The sequence below is a fragment of the Lycium barbarum genome, chromosome 8, assembly GCF_019175385.1.
Source record: "Lycium barbarum isolate Lr01 chromosome 8, ASM1917538v2, whole genome shotgun sequence".
Classification (NCBI taxonomy): Eukaryota; Viridiplantae; Streptophyta; class Magnoliopsida; order Solanales; family Solanaceae; genus Lycium; species Lycium barbarum.
The window spans coordinates 12,733,403-12,746,809 of record NC_083344.1 but is presented as its reverse complement, the minus strand read 5'-3'; the positions used below and the strand labels follow the sequence as shown (position 1 = coordinate 12,746,809).

Genomic DNA, 13,407 nt, shown 5'->3' with positions numbered 1-13,407 from the left:
TTTTTTTTCTTCGTAAAAGCCACTAAAGATCAACTATGTATAGAAAATGTATTATACATATAAAAAAGTATCATTTTTGTATAGAATATGTATCCCTACCATATATTTATAGAAAATGTATCATAGGTTTGTATCATTGTTGTGTAATTTGTGTATAATAAATGTATCATCAACGTATACTCACTAATCATATATATATTATACATTGATTATACATTGATGTTTCACATATTATACATATTCCATAAATAAGTATAGAAAATGTATCATTGTTGTATAATTTATGTATAAACTGTATCATTCTTGTATAGAAAGTGTATTATACGTCTAGACAATGTATCATACATATATAATATATAAACCGTATCATTCTTGTATAGAAATTGCATATAAACCGTATCATTCTTGTATAGAAAGTGCATATAAACGGTATCATTCTTGTATAGAAAGTGTATATATAATTCCAGTATATGTATATAAATTGTATCATTCTTGTATATAAAGTGTACCATACATATAAAAAATATATCATACATATATGTATAGAAACCGTATCATTGTTGTATAGAATATGTATCACTACTGTATATGTATAGAAAATGTATCGTCCGTATAGAAACTGTATCATTATTGTATAATATGTGTATAATAAATGTATAATTAACCTATAATTTATGTATAATAAATGTATAATTAACGTATAATTTATGTTTAATAAATGTATAATTAATGTATGCTCACTAATTTTATTAGTTTGTAGTTGATATATTTTAGTTTGTTAAGTTTTCGATGATGGTTACTTTAGTATATAAAATGTGTCATTGTTGTATAGAATATGTATCCCTACTGTATATGTATAGAAAATGTATCATAAGTATTATTCTACATGTTTTGAGATATTTCTTGAAGGCTTAATCAACGTATAAATATACACATATTATACATGTTTTGGAATATTTTTTAAGAGTTCAATTACTGTATAAGTATACACATATTATACATGTTTTGAAACATTTATTGAAGGCTCAATATGATTTTAACCTCTAGTGAAGACTTTTGCAGCAGACTTTTAGTTTAGTTGCCACAAAAAGTCTTTTTTTTTAAGGCGTTTGGGCTACTGGACCGGCCAGCGCTTGTGAATAGTTTGGGCTGGCCGGCTAGCCAGCTTACTGTATTAGACCCAAATGTGGAGTTACTTTGACCTGTTGGCTATTTTATGTCTTTTTTTCCATGGAACCCACATTACACTTGTCAATTAACGAAACACTCACACTATTATGATACGGCGGGCCTCACCCACAATAATCATTTTTCGGAGACTCGAGACTTGTTTCATACTCTTTCCCTATTCTTGTATAGTCTCTCTAAAACAGTGATGAAAAAGCTGCTACGAACCCCATAAACTCCAGTGAAAATAAAAGCAAGAAGGTGAAGAGCCCTTAGTAAAACCTCTTCAGTTCTACCCCCCAAAAAATATGGAAGTTACCGACGATCTTCACTCCCTACTAGACGAACAACGCCGTGAAATAGCCGCCGCTGAAGCCGCCGAAGACGATCTTCTCTTCGCTTTTCAACTCCAAATGGAAGAAGCTATGTACAATTCCCTCCCAAAACATGACCCAAATTTCGCTTCAAGTTCAAAACTCACTTTTTATGATGATGACGTCATCCCTAAAAACACGGTTTCCAATCTCTTCGCTGAGGAATTGTTGAAGTACGAGCAACAAGTTAAAGACCACGAAAAAGCTGAAGCGGAGATGAGGAAAATTGAAGATGATCTCAACCGTCGGATACACGATCAGGCATTTGCAAGGGAGATAATGAGTGTGCCGGAGGGTCAGTGGAAGGAGACTGGCGATTATTTACACAGGCCTTATGGACAGGTAAAGGTAAAGGTAAAATATTTTAGGGGAAATCACGCTTTTTGTCTACTGGGAGACCCATATTTTGAGTTTGTTGCCTTGGTTTAGCGCATATTTGTGTATAAAAACCTTATTTCCACTATTATACACTTTTTTATACAAGGTTTTTATACGTTATAGATGATGCTTCCCCTGGTATGATGCTGTATAATATTGTGTAATGTTGTATATTGGGCTATGTGGCATAATATTTTATGTTGGGCTGTATTATTTTGACCCATTTTAGGGAAGATTACGCTCTCTGTCTAGTGGGAGAAAATATTTACACACATTAGCCCATATTTTGAGTTTGTTACCTGGTTTAGCCTATATTTGTGTTTAAACACCTTTTATACACTATTATACAAGGTTGATGCATTATGTATAGTGCTTTCCCCAGTATAATATGGTATAATATCGTTATGTTGTATTGGGCTACATGGCGTAATATTTTATGCTGGACTGTATATTTTTGAAAATTTTCCTATATTTTATTTATAAACTCATAAATCTTTGAATACAAAATTACCCTCTATGTCTACTGGGAGAAAATATTTACACTTTAGCACATATTTGGAGCTTGTTACCCGCTTTAGCCTATATTTGTGTATAAATACCTTTTATACACTTTTATACAAGGTTTATACATTATGTATAATGTTTTCTTTCCCCAGGTATAATGTCGTATATAAATATTGGGCTACGTGGCGTAATATTTTATACTGGGCTGTATTATGTTGACCCATTTTAGGAAAAATTACGATCTATGTCTACTTGGGGAAAATATTTAGACGCTTTAGCCCATATTTTGAGTTTGTTACATGGTTTAGCCTATATTTGTGTATAAACACTCTTTATACACTTTAATACAAGGTTGTTGATACATTATGCATAATGCTTTCTCTAGTTATAGTGTTGTATATTCCCTCCTTCCAATTTATGTGACGCTTTTCAGAAATTTTTAATATATCTTTTAAATATTTTGAATTGTCAATTATTGTGACTTATAGTAATTCCTTTTTGTAGTATCCAAATATGTAAATTTTATTTGAAAATAACTTAAAGATTCCATGCCCAAATTCACAGTCAAAATTAAATTGTTTGCCTTTCAAAATTCGAACTGTGCCGCATAAATTGGGGCAGAGGGAGTAATATTGTATAATACTGTATATTGGACTACGTGGCGTAATATTTTCTGTTGGGCTATATATTTTTGAAAATTTCCCCTTTTTATACATAAGCTCATAAATTTTAAATGCTCTCTACAATTATCTGCACTTGAAAATAGCTAGCAACAACTCTATTTATAATAGTACGAAAGTTGCTTTGACTATTACTATAAACTGAAAAACATATTCCTATATAAATCTGATTATAAATCCTATTTAGACATGAATTAAAATACCAAATCCTGATTTCCTACAACTTTGAATTATTTTCTTTCCAGCAAGAAGGTTCGTCGAAGGGCGCGACATTGCAAAATGGGGATTGTTTTGGAGTTTATGTGAAGGGTTTAATGGGAGAAGATGTTGAAGAGATAGTTGGGGTTGTTGAGGGGAGAAACCTTGCTGGGATTGGAGTTGCAGTTTGTGATCCGAGTGGTATATTGGTGTTTGAAGTGAGTAAGAATTTGGTTAAAGGCACCGAAGAAGTATTGACTGATGATATTGCAGAGCTGAAAGCACTGATTGAAGGGCTTGATGTTGCTGTAATGCTGGGTCTGAAAAGGGTGAATGTCTTTTTGGATAGTCAAACAATCTTGCAATATGTAAGTCCCCTTCACCTAGCATATGTATACTAATAGTATTAATAATGTTATATCTATGTAACAAATTAAATGTTCTGATCCTGGACATTTCTTGCGCATTTCTATAACAGATGTTATTTTATATTTTGTCATAAGAATATAATTTATCAGAGGGTATTAGTAGATGCAGTGACCCAGTGTAAGTTTGACACATGCTAGAGTAAATAAGTCAGTGTCGGAGTGATTTTTGGCAACAAATAGAATCCTCATCCTTAACATTCTTATTTTAAGAAGTATATGCCTCTTTCTAGTTATGAAGAGGGACTAAGGAGGAGTTTTTGAGCTAATTGAGAAGAACTTAATTCGACCGAAAGTGGATTGTTTTAAAGTATGATATTTTCTTGGGTCTGTCGATTTTTATCTTTGAGGTTATAGTAGGGCATAGTGTGTACTTTTATCTTGGAGGAGGTATAGTGTATACATCCACGCACTGACTAGAGAGCACTTCATGCACAAGGTTGAGGCAAACTACTATTTCGTAGAATTTATTAAAACTGTATTATTTATAAATCCCGCCTTAGGTTTATCATTATGATTGATGTATGTTTTTGCAGGTTAGGGGCAAGTCGCGTCCAAGAGAGGGAACTATTGCTGCACTGGTTGAACAGGCCACTTCTATTTTAAGAAAATTTATGGATTGTGCACCATTTCTTGTGACACCGAACACCGTCAACTTTGCAATTAAACTTGCTACCGATGCGATAGTCTCTCAGGTTAAGCAACCAGTAGAAACTCCTCGAAAGAGAAAGAGCATCACCGAGAGTTGTGCTATTTGTCTGCAGGACACTGATGTAGATCATATGTATCTAATTAATGGCTGCCTGCATTATTATTGCTTTTCCTGTATGAATAAATATGTGGAAGCTAAACTCCTTCAAGGAATGCTACCTGAATGCCCTCATGATGGATGCAAGTCTCAGTTGAAAATAGATAACTGCAAAAAGTTCTTGACACCCAAGCTATATGATTTGATGAGTGAACGTGTGAAGGAAATTACCATTCCTATCACGGAAAAGATTTACTGCCCAAATACTAAGTGTTCTACATTGATGTCAAAAGCTGAGGTCCAAATTTCTGCCCAAGTTGGGGCCAGAACGTGCACGAAATGTCACTTTATTTTCTGTAGCGATTGCAGAGTTCCTTGGCATCAAAACATGACTTGCTTTGAGTATAGAAGACTGAACCCTTACAAGTGCGTAGACGACTCAAAGCTCAAGTCTCTTGCTACACAGAGTCGTTGGCGTCAGTGTGTAAAGTGTAACCATATGGTGTCCCTTTCGGAAGGTTGCTATCATATTTACTGCAGGTCCTTTACTTCTCCTTCCTTCTTACATTCTTGTTCACATGTTGGAGTTATACTAATTCAATTTGGTCAAATAGGGAATTGATGACTTCTGGGCCAAGGGTCTATCAGAAACAGCCTCTCTACCCCACAAAGGTAGGGGTAAGGTCTGCGTACATCTTACCTTCCCCAGGATTACACTGGGCAAGTTGTTGTTGTTGATGATGACTTTTTTGAATGATTCGCAATAACTTAAGATGTTACAAGCATGACTATAGTTCGTTCTCTAGTGTTTTCTTTTGAAAGGGAAAATATAAGTAATTATCTAAAGAAGGTAATTTGTAGCATACACTGCTGTCTTTTTCCTTAGATATTTAGGTTTAGATACTATTAATGATTGGTAGGAACCTACTCAAAAGATGCATATTTTTGTATCCTAAGTGCACCTAGCGATTAAGTTTGTCTGACTTAATTGGTAATTATCCGACGACTTTCTAAGAATTGCCTGCTTGACTGATTAGTGCTGCTTTAAGCCGATAAACTATAAGCTGAAGAAAAGAATGTTGTGCTTTGTAGCTTAAATAAGTATCAGATTGTCATAAGCCACGCAAAACATGTCTCTTGTATTTGCTGTTAAGCTGGTAAGTCCAACCAAAACATCAGATATTGAAGATACCAATGAGATTCTTAGTGAAAATCATGAAGTCTGACTAGGGAAAGAAAGATTAGACCATATAAAAGGGCAGCCCGGTGCACTAAGCTCCCGCTATGCGCGGGGTCCGGGGAAGGGCCGGACCACAAGGGTCTATGTTTACCAAAAATAAAAAAAGAAGCAAAAAGTGTAGCAATTCTTTCGTTGGAAGTTTTTGCCCCATTACTCTGTTCTGACTTGCCGGAATTTTGGGTGAAGTTGTCACATTTGTTTAGATGGCTGGAGTTACTAGTCAGATACAATTTGCTTATCATAACAGAACCTTTAAGTGCTTTGCAAGTTCTTCTCATTTCTTTATTAGGTGATTTCCATTGCTTAGGTTGCTCGGACTCTTCACGTTCGGTGCCGCACCCGTGTCAACACGATAGGGGTGTGGGTGTGAGTGTGGGTCCATACTCGGTCTGGTCAACCGATTTTGGTACTTTGACCAAAATTGATGAAAAAATTCGGGACAGATAAAAACAAAAGATGAGGTGAAATGAATTATATATAGAAATTTCTATGTCAGTCCTTTTTCTTTTATCTCCTTCTAGGATTCTCCTCTTGATCAATAGTTTCTCCTCAGAATACCTTGTAAGTTTTCCACATAACGTCACATAATTTAAACATTTTTTTATAACTCTATTTTTTTGATATTTGAATTATTTTTAGCCGAATTCCTGCACCTGTATCCGTAGCTCGATCTGTAACTCAAATCTTAAAATTTAGATCAAGAATCTGACCTCTAGATCCGCACCCGTATCGAACACCCGCACCCGAGTCAGAGCAACTTAGATCTTTGCCATTGGAGAACGGAAAGAGCATCTGTATTAAAGAGGTGCACCAAACAGGGATACCTTCTTAAGTTGACAGTACAGTTAGCTTATCATGCTGCAAATCGGTTTTAGTTTGACAATGAAACTGGCTCTTTTGCCATAATCCTTCCTGTATCATCTGCTATGAAAGACAACCACCTCAATTATGTTGGTGCACCTTTTTGTTGTGAATGACCAGCTTGCTCTGAGGATATTTCTGTAAATTTATTTTTGGATTGGACGGTTGTCGACTCGACCCATTTTTGTAGAAAAGGGTGATAAATTGATTTGGTATGAGTACTTTTATTGTTTGCTGGATCTGCTGGAAGGTAAAGCCTTTTAAAGTGGCAGCCTTTCAGTGTCTTAAGGGAAGACCCGGAAATTAAATTTATTGTGGTTGTTGGTCAACGTATTGGAATGATGTCGGTGAAATAACACGATGCTGGTAAGAGTGGCATGTGTCAAAAACGTGTAATCTCAACAACTAAAACGGAATAGAGAGCGGAAAACTGAACAGTCACTCAACTGGCATGAGTCATGACTAGCATCTTTCAGCTGTATAATATTTGTGTTATTGCATTTTAGGAAGACCTACTTATGGGTCTAAAGGTATGTGGAAAGCATCATGCACCCAAGGGTAGCTGTTTAAATCCTATCAGAAGCAAAAACCTCTAGGTGATTTCTTCCGATTTGTGTGTTGGTCAGAGGCACTAGGTACCTTGCAAATTAGTCGAGGTGTTGCAAGTTGATCCAAACACCACTGTTGTTAAAAAAAAAAAAAAAAGTATCTGGAAAGCATTATGAAGTACATACTCATTAAGACCGGAAAGGTAACAAAGAGGACCTGAATGTTATTGCTCTTTAGATGATAGAGCATCTATGGCAGGATCCATTCTCTTTGCTTTAGTACTTTCGAAGCGTTTGATCTTTGCCTAAAGCGTATGTAATGCATGGATGTCTGTCTTCCAATGTTGAGGACTTGTGTTCTACTTCTTAATTGTGAACACTCGTGCAGCTTGCAAACAAACGTGTACAGAGAAAAGTACAAACTACATAGGAAATAAATGAAGTGGTGACCTAGATGATATGACTCCCAGCTCCATGTTATTATGAAGAGAGTCCTCATTAATTGCTAAATGAGTTCATAGGTAGGAGGGGAAGTTATTAGGTCAAAGATCTCTTAGATGTTAAATGCTTGGTCGCTCTTGTTTTTTTTTCTTTCCTTGTTTGGGCAGTTGGGTTGTATGAGTTGGGTATATGCTCTTATTTTACAAAGTTTAACAGGAGAATTGAGTATAATTCTTGTTGTCACTGAAAAATTACATGGTCTAAAACTATGTTAAATAAGCTGGTTTACTTCCCTTACCATGTAAATGTTGTCGCTGAACTTCATTTACTATTCATTTGATGTTTTAAGAGCTAATTTTGAGAGTGAATATCTCAACTGTATTTTTCCAGATGTGGTCATGAATTTTGTTACATGTGCGGAGCTGAATGGAAGAACAAGAAACCAACATGCTCCTGCCCAATATGGGATGAAAGAAATATCATTCGTCGAAATTGACGTCAACCAAGGAGAGGCTGATCTCGATATGACTTCCGGTCTATTTTGCACCTGAAGTTTTGCAGAGACTAGTCACCAGTGAGAAGATATGGGAGTAAATATAACTTTTTATATGTGCAGTTCTTTTGTTTCATGGGGCTCTTGTAGTCTTCTTGTAAATACATGCTTGCAAGGATGCTAATAGTAAGAGATATGTCCAAACTCCTCTCCCTTGCTAGGAGTTTTTGGATTAAAAAACCTTTGCTGATAGTTTTGAGGATTCTGTGCTAGTCCATAGCGCCCTTTTTTCAATTTATGATATGCCAGTTAACTAGTTATGACCTCGTAATGCTGAAAAATGTTGAAGTCCATTGGACCATTTTTATGAGTTTCTTTCCTCTTAATTTATATATATATATATATATATATATATATATATATATATATATATATATATATATATATATATATATATATAGATATTTTCCGATCCAGTAGTTTCTATATGAATCATATGGCTAGGTGGATTAGCTGCAGAAGGAACTGATGTAGAACCATGTCTTTTCAATCCACCATCCGGTTCATTGGCCATGAGTTTGAGAATCTTGGGTGGAGAAGCTGGATTTGTGTGGAAAAGGTTGCTGAAGCTACAGAATCAAGAATCACTTTAGAGGTCAAGCAAATGCTGCCATACCTCATTTATATGGTAACTTAATTGACTGCATCTGCTGCTACTATAATTACCCAGATGGAGGACAAAACAGCAGTTTCAATATTGGTAGCAAAACCTGGAAATGAGCAATCAGGGGTAAAGCTTTTTGTGAGACTCCAAATGGCTCTCAATAACAGCATAGGCAGCTGAACTCCTTGTATGCACCAATTGAAGTTCCAAAACAAACTCAAGTCTCGAGTCTTTAAAAGCAAATCTCAGCCCTTTTTACACTTTATCCTTGAAATTAATAGCATTCAAAAGTTGGATAGAAAACCATACTGCATTTCTTTCATCAGGTTCAAGTGATATTGGCCTATGTATGTACGCGTTTGGACCGGTAAAGATAAAAAGCGAGATTGTAAGGCTTGAGATCCTGCATTGATTTATGATTGAATTGATTAACCTCCTATATATATTGCCTTGCTTAAATCACATTTTCAATCTTGCATACAAACTAAAAAAGAAACATTGAATAAATCATTACAAGATTTCTTTGATCTACCCTTGGTTATTGCACCTACAAGTAGTGGTGGAATCAGGAGTTTCATTAAGGTGGATCAAAATATTAAAAAGTAAACACCAGAAGAAGCCAAGGGGTTTAACATCTACTATATATACATAAAAATTATTATAACCTTATATATATATATATAGTGTAATTTTTCGCAGAAGGGGATTGTACTTCTGATCGTTACTCTCTCTTCCTCACACTAAAATTTCCTTTGTGGTCCAACATACAGAATTGACCAGCATTGCAATTTCTTCATGTTTATATCACCCAAATGACAGCAAGCATCTTTTTTTTTTTTAATCAATACATGGTGGGATCATGCATAATTTTCCGCAACTCACCACATTACTGGTGCCAAACAGGGAAAAAATAGATGTGTCGTACATTAACCTACTATTACTAAGCAAGTATTTGCAAAAAGAATAACGGAGAAGCAGTGTCAAGTCAAAAGCAGGTAAAAACATGCACAAAAAAAATTTACCTCATGATCCAGCAATCTGTTTGGCCTTCTTTGATCGGTCGGCCAACACTAATTACACTCGCTAGCCAAATATACAAAATATATACACTACTTATTATATATCAAAAATGTATGTTTTATGTATTATACATTAATATACACGAAATATATATTTGCCGGCTATTATTTTGGTGGATGGCTATTTATGTCAATTTAAAATACTCTAAGAAACAAAACTGATGTCCCCAGTTATGTTACCTACAGAGGAATAACTAGTTCAAGCTATGAGTTGAATATGAAGCTTATTTTAAATATTCTGTGATTAAGAGAGATCAATAGGTGGAGGATTAAAACAAAGTATGCTAATTGTAAGAAAGCGAGTAAACTATCAATGAACAAGAGCATTCAAATGGATAAAAAACCTGGGATCATGAGTTACCTTAACTGCCTAATTAATTACACATCTTTAGCGTAAATGGGCTTTGGTGTAATTACTATCATTGAACATTCAAGCTCACATTTTCACTTGGTGGGATAAAATGGTGCATCGATAATTTCTCCTGCTTTGATAACTTCTCTTTTGAGCCGAAGGTCTGCAGGGTAAGGTCTGCGTACATCCTACCATCCCCAAACATCACTTGTGGAATTACACTGGGTATGTTGTCAAAGAAAAGTTATAATATGGTCCAAAAAGCATATACACAACCAGCACGCCAATGGATGAAATTAGTGAATGTGACAATTACTGAATACAATTACAAGCTGACCTTCTAACATTGAACATTGAAAATCAGAAGATGAAGCCACTTGTTATCTTAGGGCTTTGCTAGTGTTTTTTTTTTTTTTTTTTGATCAAGTACTCACTTAAAAGAAGGAAAAAGGATGCTGTATCATCATAATATAATATACTAAAAGTGGGAAGACCCCAAGTTAAACATTGAAATACCAAAATGTCCGTTAGTAATACTTTTGGACAAGTAAGTAAATACACATTATAATAAATACTATATTATATAATAAGTAATTAATACAATATAATAAAAGTGCACCTTCGAATAAGTTAAAAAGTTTGTCTGAGAAATAATTAAGAAAGTATTATGATGCCATATCCAAAACCTTCACACTTTTCAATATTAAACCTTTTGAACTTCCTATATGTACCAACGTAATGTATTAATGAAACATTAATCCAAATATTGGATTATTGGCAGCTATTAAAATAATATTGCAACAACTTTTTTATAATAAAAACACAACTTGGCGGCAGAATTATTAGATACAGGAATATTAAAAGGTGTCTTACTAATGATATCCTATTAAATGACATCTTAAAGACTCTTCAACTTTGCAAAACTTTACAAATTACCGAACGAATCTATATTACAAATTACCGAACGAATTACACAGATAATTAAAATTAATAGAGGGCAGGTGATTTAATGAAATCCTACTAAATGCTAAATAATTGTTGTAGTAATTAATTACTAGGAAAGAACTTATAGCAGCTTAAGGGTTTGTAGTTCATACGTTGCAAACCATTTGTTTTACCTCACTTATCAGTTAGTACTAATGGGTGAATTTATATTAAATTCTGCTCATTAAACATCTCCTATAAATGAACTTCAAGAATATGCTTAATCCTCACCATTTGAAGAGATAATAGAACATAGCTGAAAACTTACCAGGTATGTTAAATTTTTCTTCTGCCTGTTAATTCCAATATAAGCCAAGAAGTAAAATACAGTGTAACTTTGTCATAATGTTTCTTTCCAATCTTTACTTTAATATCCTTGGGGTCATTTTGATACGAAGATAAGGATCCTATTAGCCTCCATTTTTGTCCGGTTTGGTAATCACATAATGGGTCCTTATTGTTAATTCATTGTACTGATATGGTTTCGAAACCACAATAACGGATTATTTCAAGGCAGAAGTTGGATGAGCAATTGTGGAGTTTTAACTCCATAATTCACCTCTTTTTTTTTTTCTTTTTACACCTATTCTTCTTGGGACAAGATTGAGAAATGATTCATGCAAGTGATCTTCGTGAGACTTGTACTCTAAAAGATGGGGCCAATAAATGGTTTTGGGACAAAATGATAAAAAAGATGTCATATCTTTCCTTTTCAACTTTGTATTTGGAAGCTGTATGTGAGATTGTATTAGTTTCTATAATACTAGAAAATCTTTTTGCTTGTATTTATTTTTATGTCAATTATCTTTTGATTTGTGATTCTCTTTAAACTCTTCGAAGATTCAATATCACCGTTTGTAATCCTCTCATGGCCATAACCATTAACCAACACATGCTATATTTATAATTTAACTACTTTTTTTGTTAAATTCACATATGAAAGAATGCATAATTTTGAATCAGATAAAAGGTATATGTACGTGTAAGTATGATTTATATACATCAATTTTAGCAACTATTATCTCCATAAAAAAAATAGCCATACAATTTTTGTGTAGGCACACTGTGAAATTGACAATGATCTACACATCCTAAGGAAGGGATACATTAGTCGAATTTCTGTTCAACTTCTACAAACAATACTTTGATTCGACATTAACTTCTTGATATGTATGCAATTATAAAAAGAAGGCTATATTTTTTTCAAACAAGGCGAAAACTTTAAGACGTGAAATGTTTGTAACCATAACCGATGTTCCTTAAATTCATATTTAAATTATGTGTTGTTTGACATATAAAAAGAGGAATTACTGTCATGTTAAGTATATTTTTTAATATAATTAGAATTGCATAATTTAAATCGTTCGGACAATACTTTTCAAATTCATTTGATAACAAATTTTAAGCATAATAATGCTATGCAGTGATAATAGATATCAGTCAAATACTCTCATCATTTATCAGTTTGAATTTGCATTTTCCTTCTATTTCTGTGCAAGAACACTTATTATAATATTTGTAAAACATCTGGTCTAATTAGTCTTGGATACATGTGCAACGCACGTGTCCGAGAACTAGTATATTTTAAAATGTTGAAAATTAGATGTTCTCCCAATTTTGTCTTCATTAACAGTTTTCCGGACACAAAAATATTCCTCCAAAATGCAGGCAACACGCAGCTGTAAGGACTCAAACTTATTAATAAGAAATTGCAAAGCATCAGTGAAAAACTTATCGACTGCTCCTCTGCATGCAAGCAGGGGCGGAGCTACAGTAACTGGGGGTTCAGCCGAACTTAGTAACTTTTGCGTAGACCATATATTTGTACTAGAAAATCTAGTAAGTTTATATATTTATTTGCATCCAAACCCACATACAAATGCAAGCTGATGATTCAGTGGTTTGAGGCGCGGCTTGTAAGGCCCTTTGTTTCCCCAAGATGTGGGTTCGAGACCCACATGTTTCATTTTTGACGCTAGTTCCTATTTTGCTATATATATGCTCTCTTTTTTAAACAATAAAATAATATACCTCACTCCTGTATTAGTTTTTCCCTAGGCTTAACTCGGAAGCTTTTTTTTTTTTTTTCTTTTTCCTATGTGTAGGTTTTTATTTTTAAAAAACAAAACATAAAATTAATAATTGAAAAAAATAAAAAAAGCAACGTCTGCTCTAAAACAAAACATCCGACTGTTTAATATATTTATTTCAATATATTAATTATCGGTACCTGTTCATTAGTTTGGCGGTTGTTATACATTAACTTGAGGT

The 13,407-nt window shown here is 34.0% G+C and overlaps 1 protein-coding gene across 3 annotated transcripts; it reads left to right on the top strand.

Moving 5' to 3' along the window:
• Positions 1-1,302: 1,302 nt before the first annotated feature.
• Positions 1,303-8,383, top strand: LOC132605944 (E3 ubiquitin-protein ligase RSL1-like). Of its 3 annotated transcripts, none has more exons than XM_060319225.1 (4): positions 1,303-1,883; positions 3,349-3,669; positions 4,263-5,014; positions 7,955-8,383. In XM_060319225.1, exons 1-4 carry the CDS (start codon positions 1,476-1,478, stop codon positions 8,058-8,060), a joined length of 1,587 nt encoding a protein of 528 aa, XP_060175208.1. In that variant the 5' UTR covers positions 1,303-1,475; the 3' UTR covers positions 8,061-8,383. The 3 variants fall into 3 exon arrangements, with proteins under 3 accessions (XP_060175208.1, XP_060175207.1, XP_060175206.1); XM_060319224.1 differs by having other exon boundaries at positions 1,303-1,889; XM_060319223.1 differs by having other exon boundaries at positions 1,303-1,895.
• Positions 8,384-13,407: the final 5,024 nt, after the last annotated feature.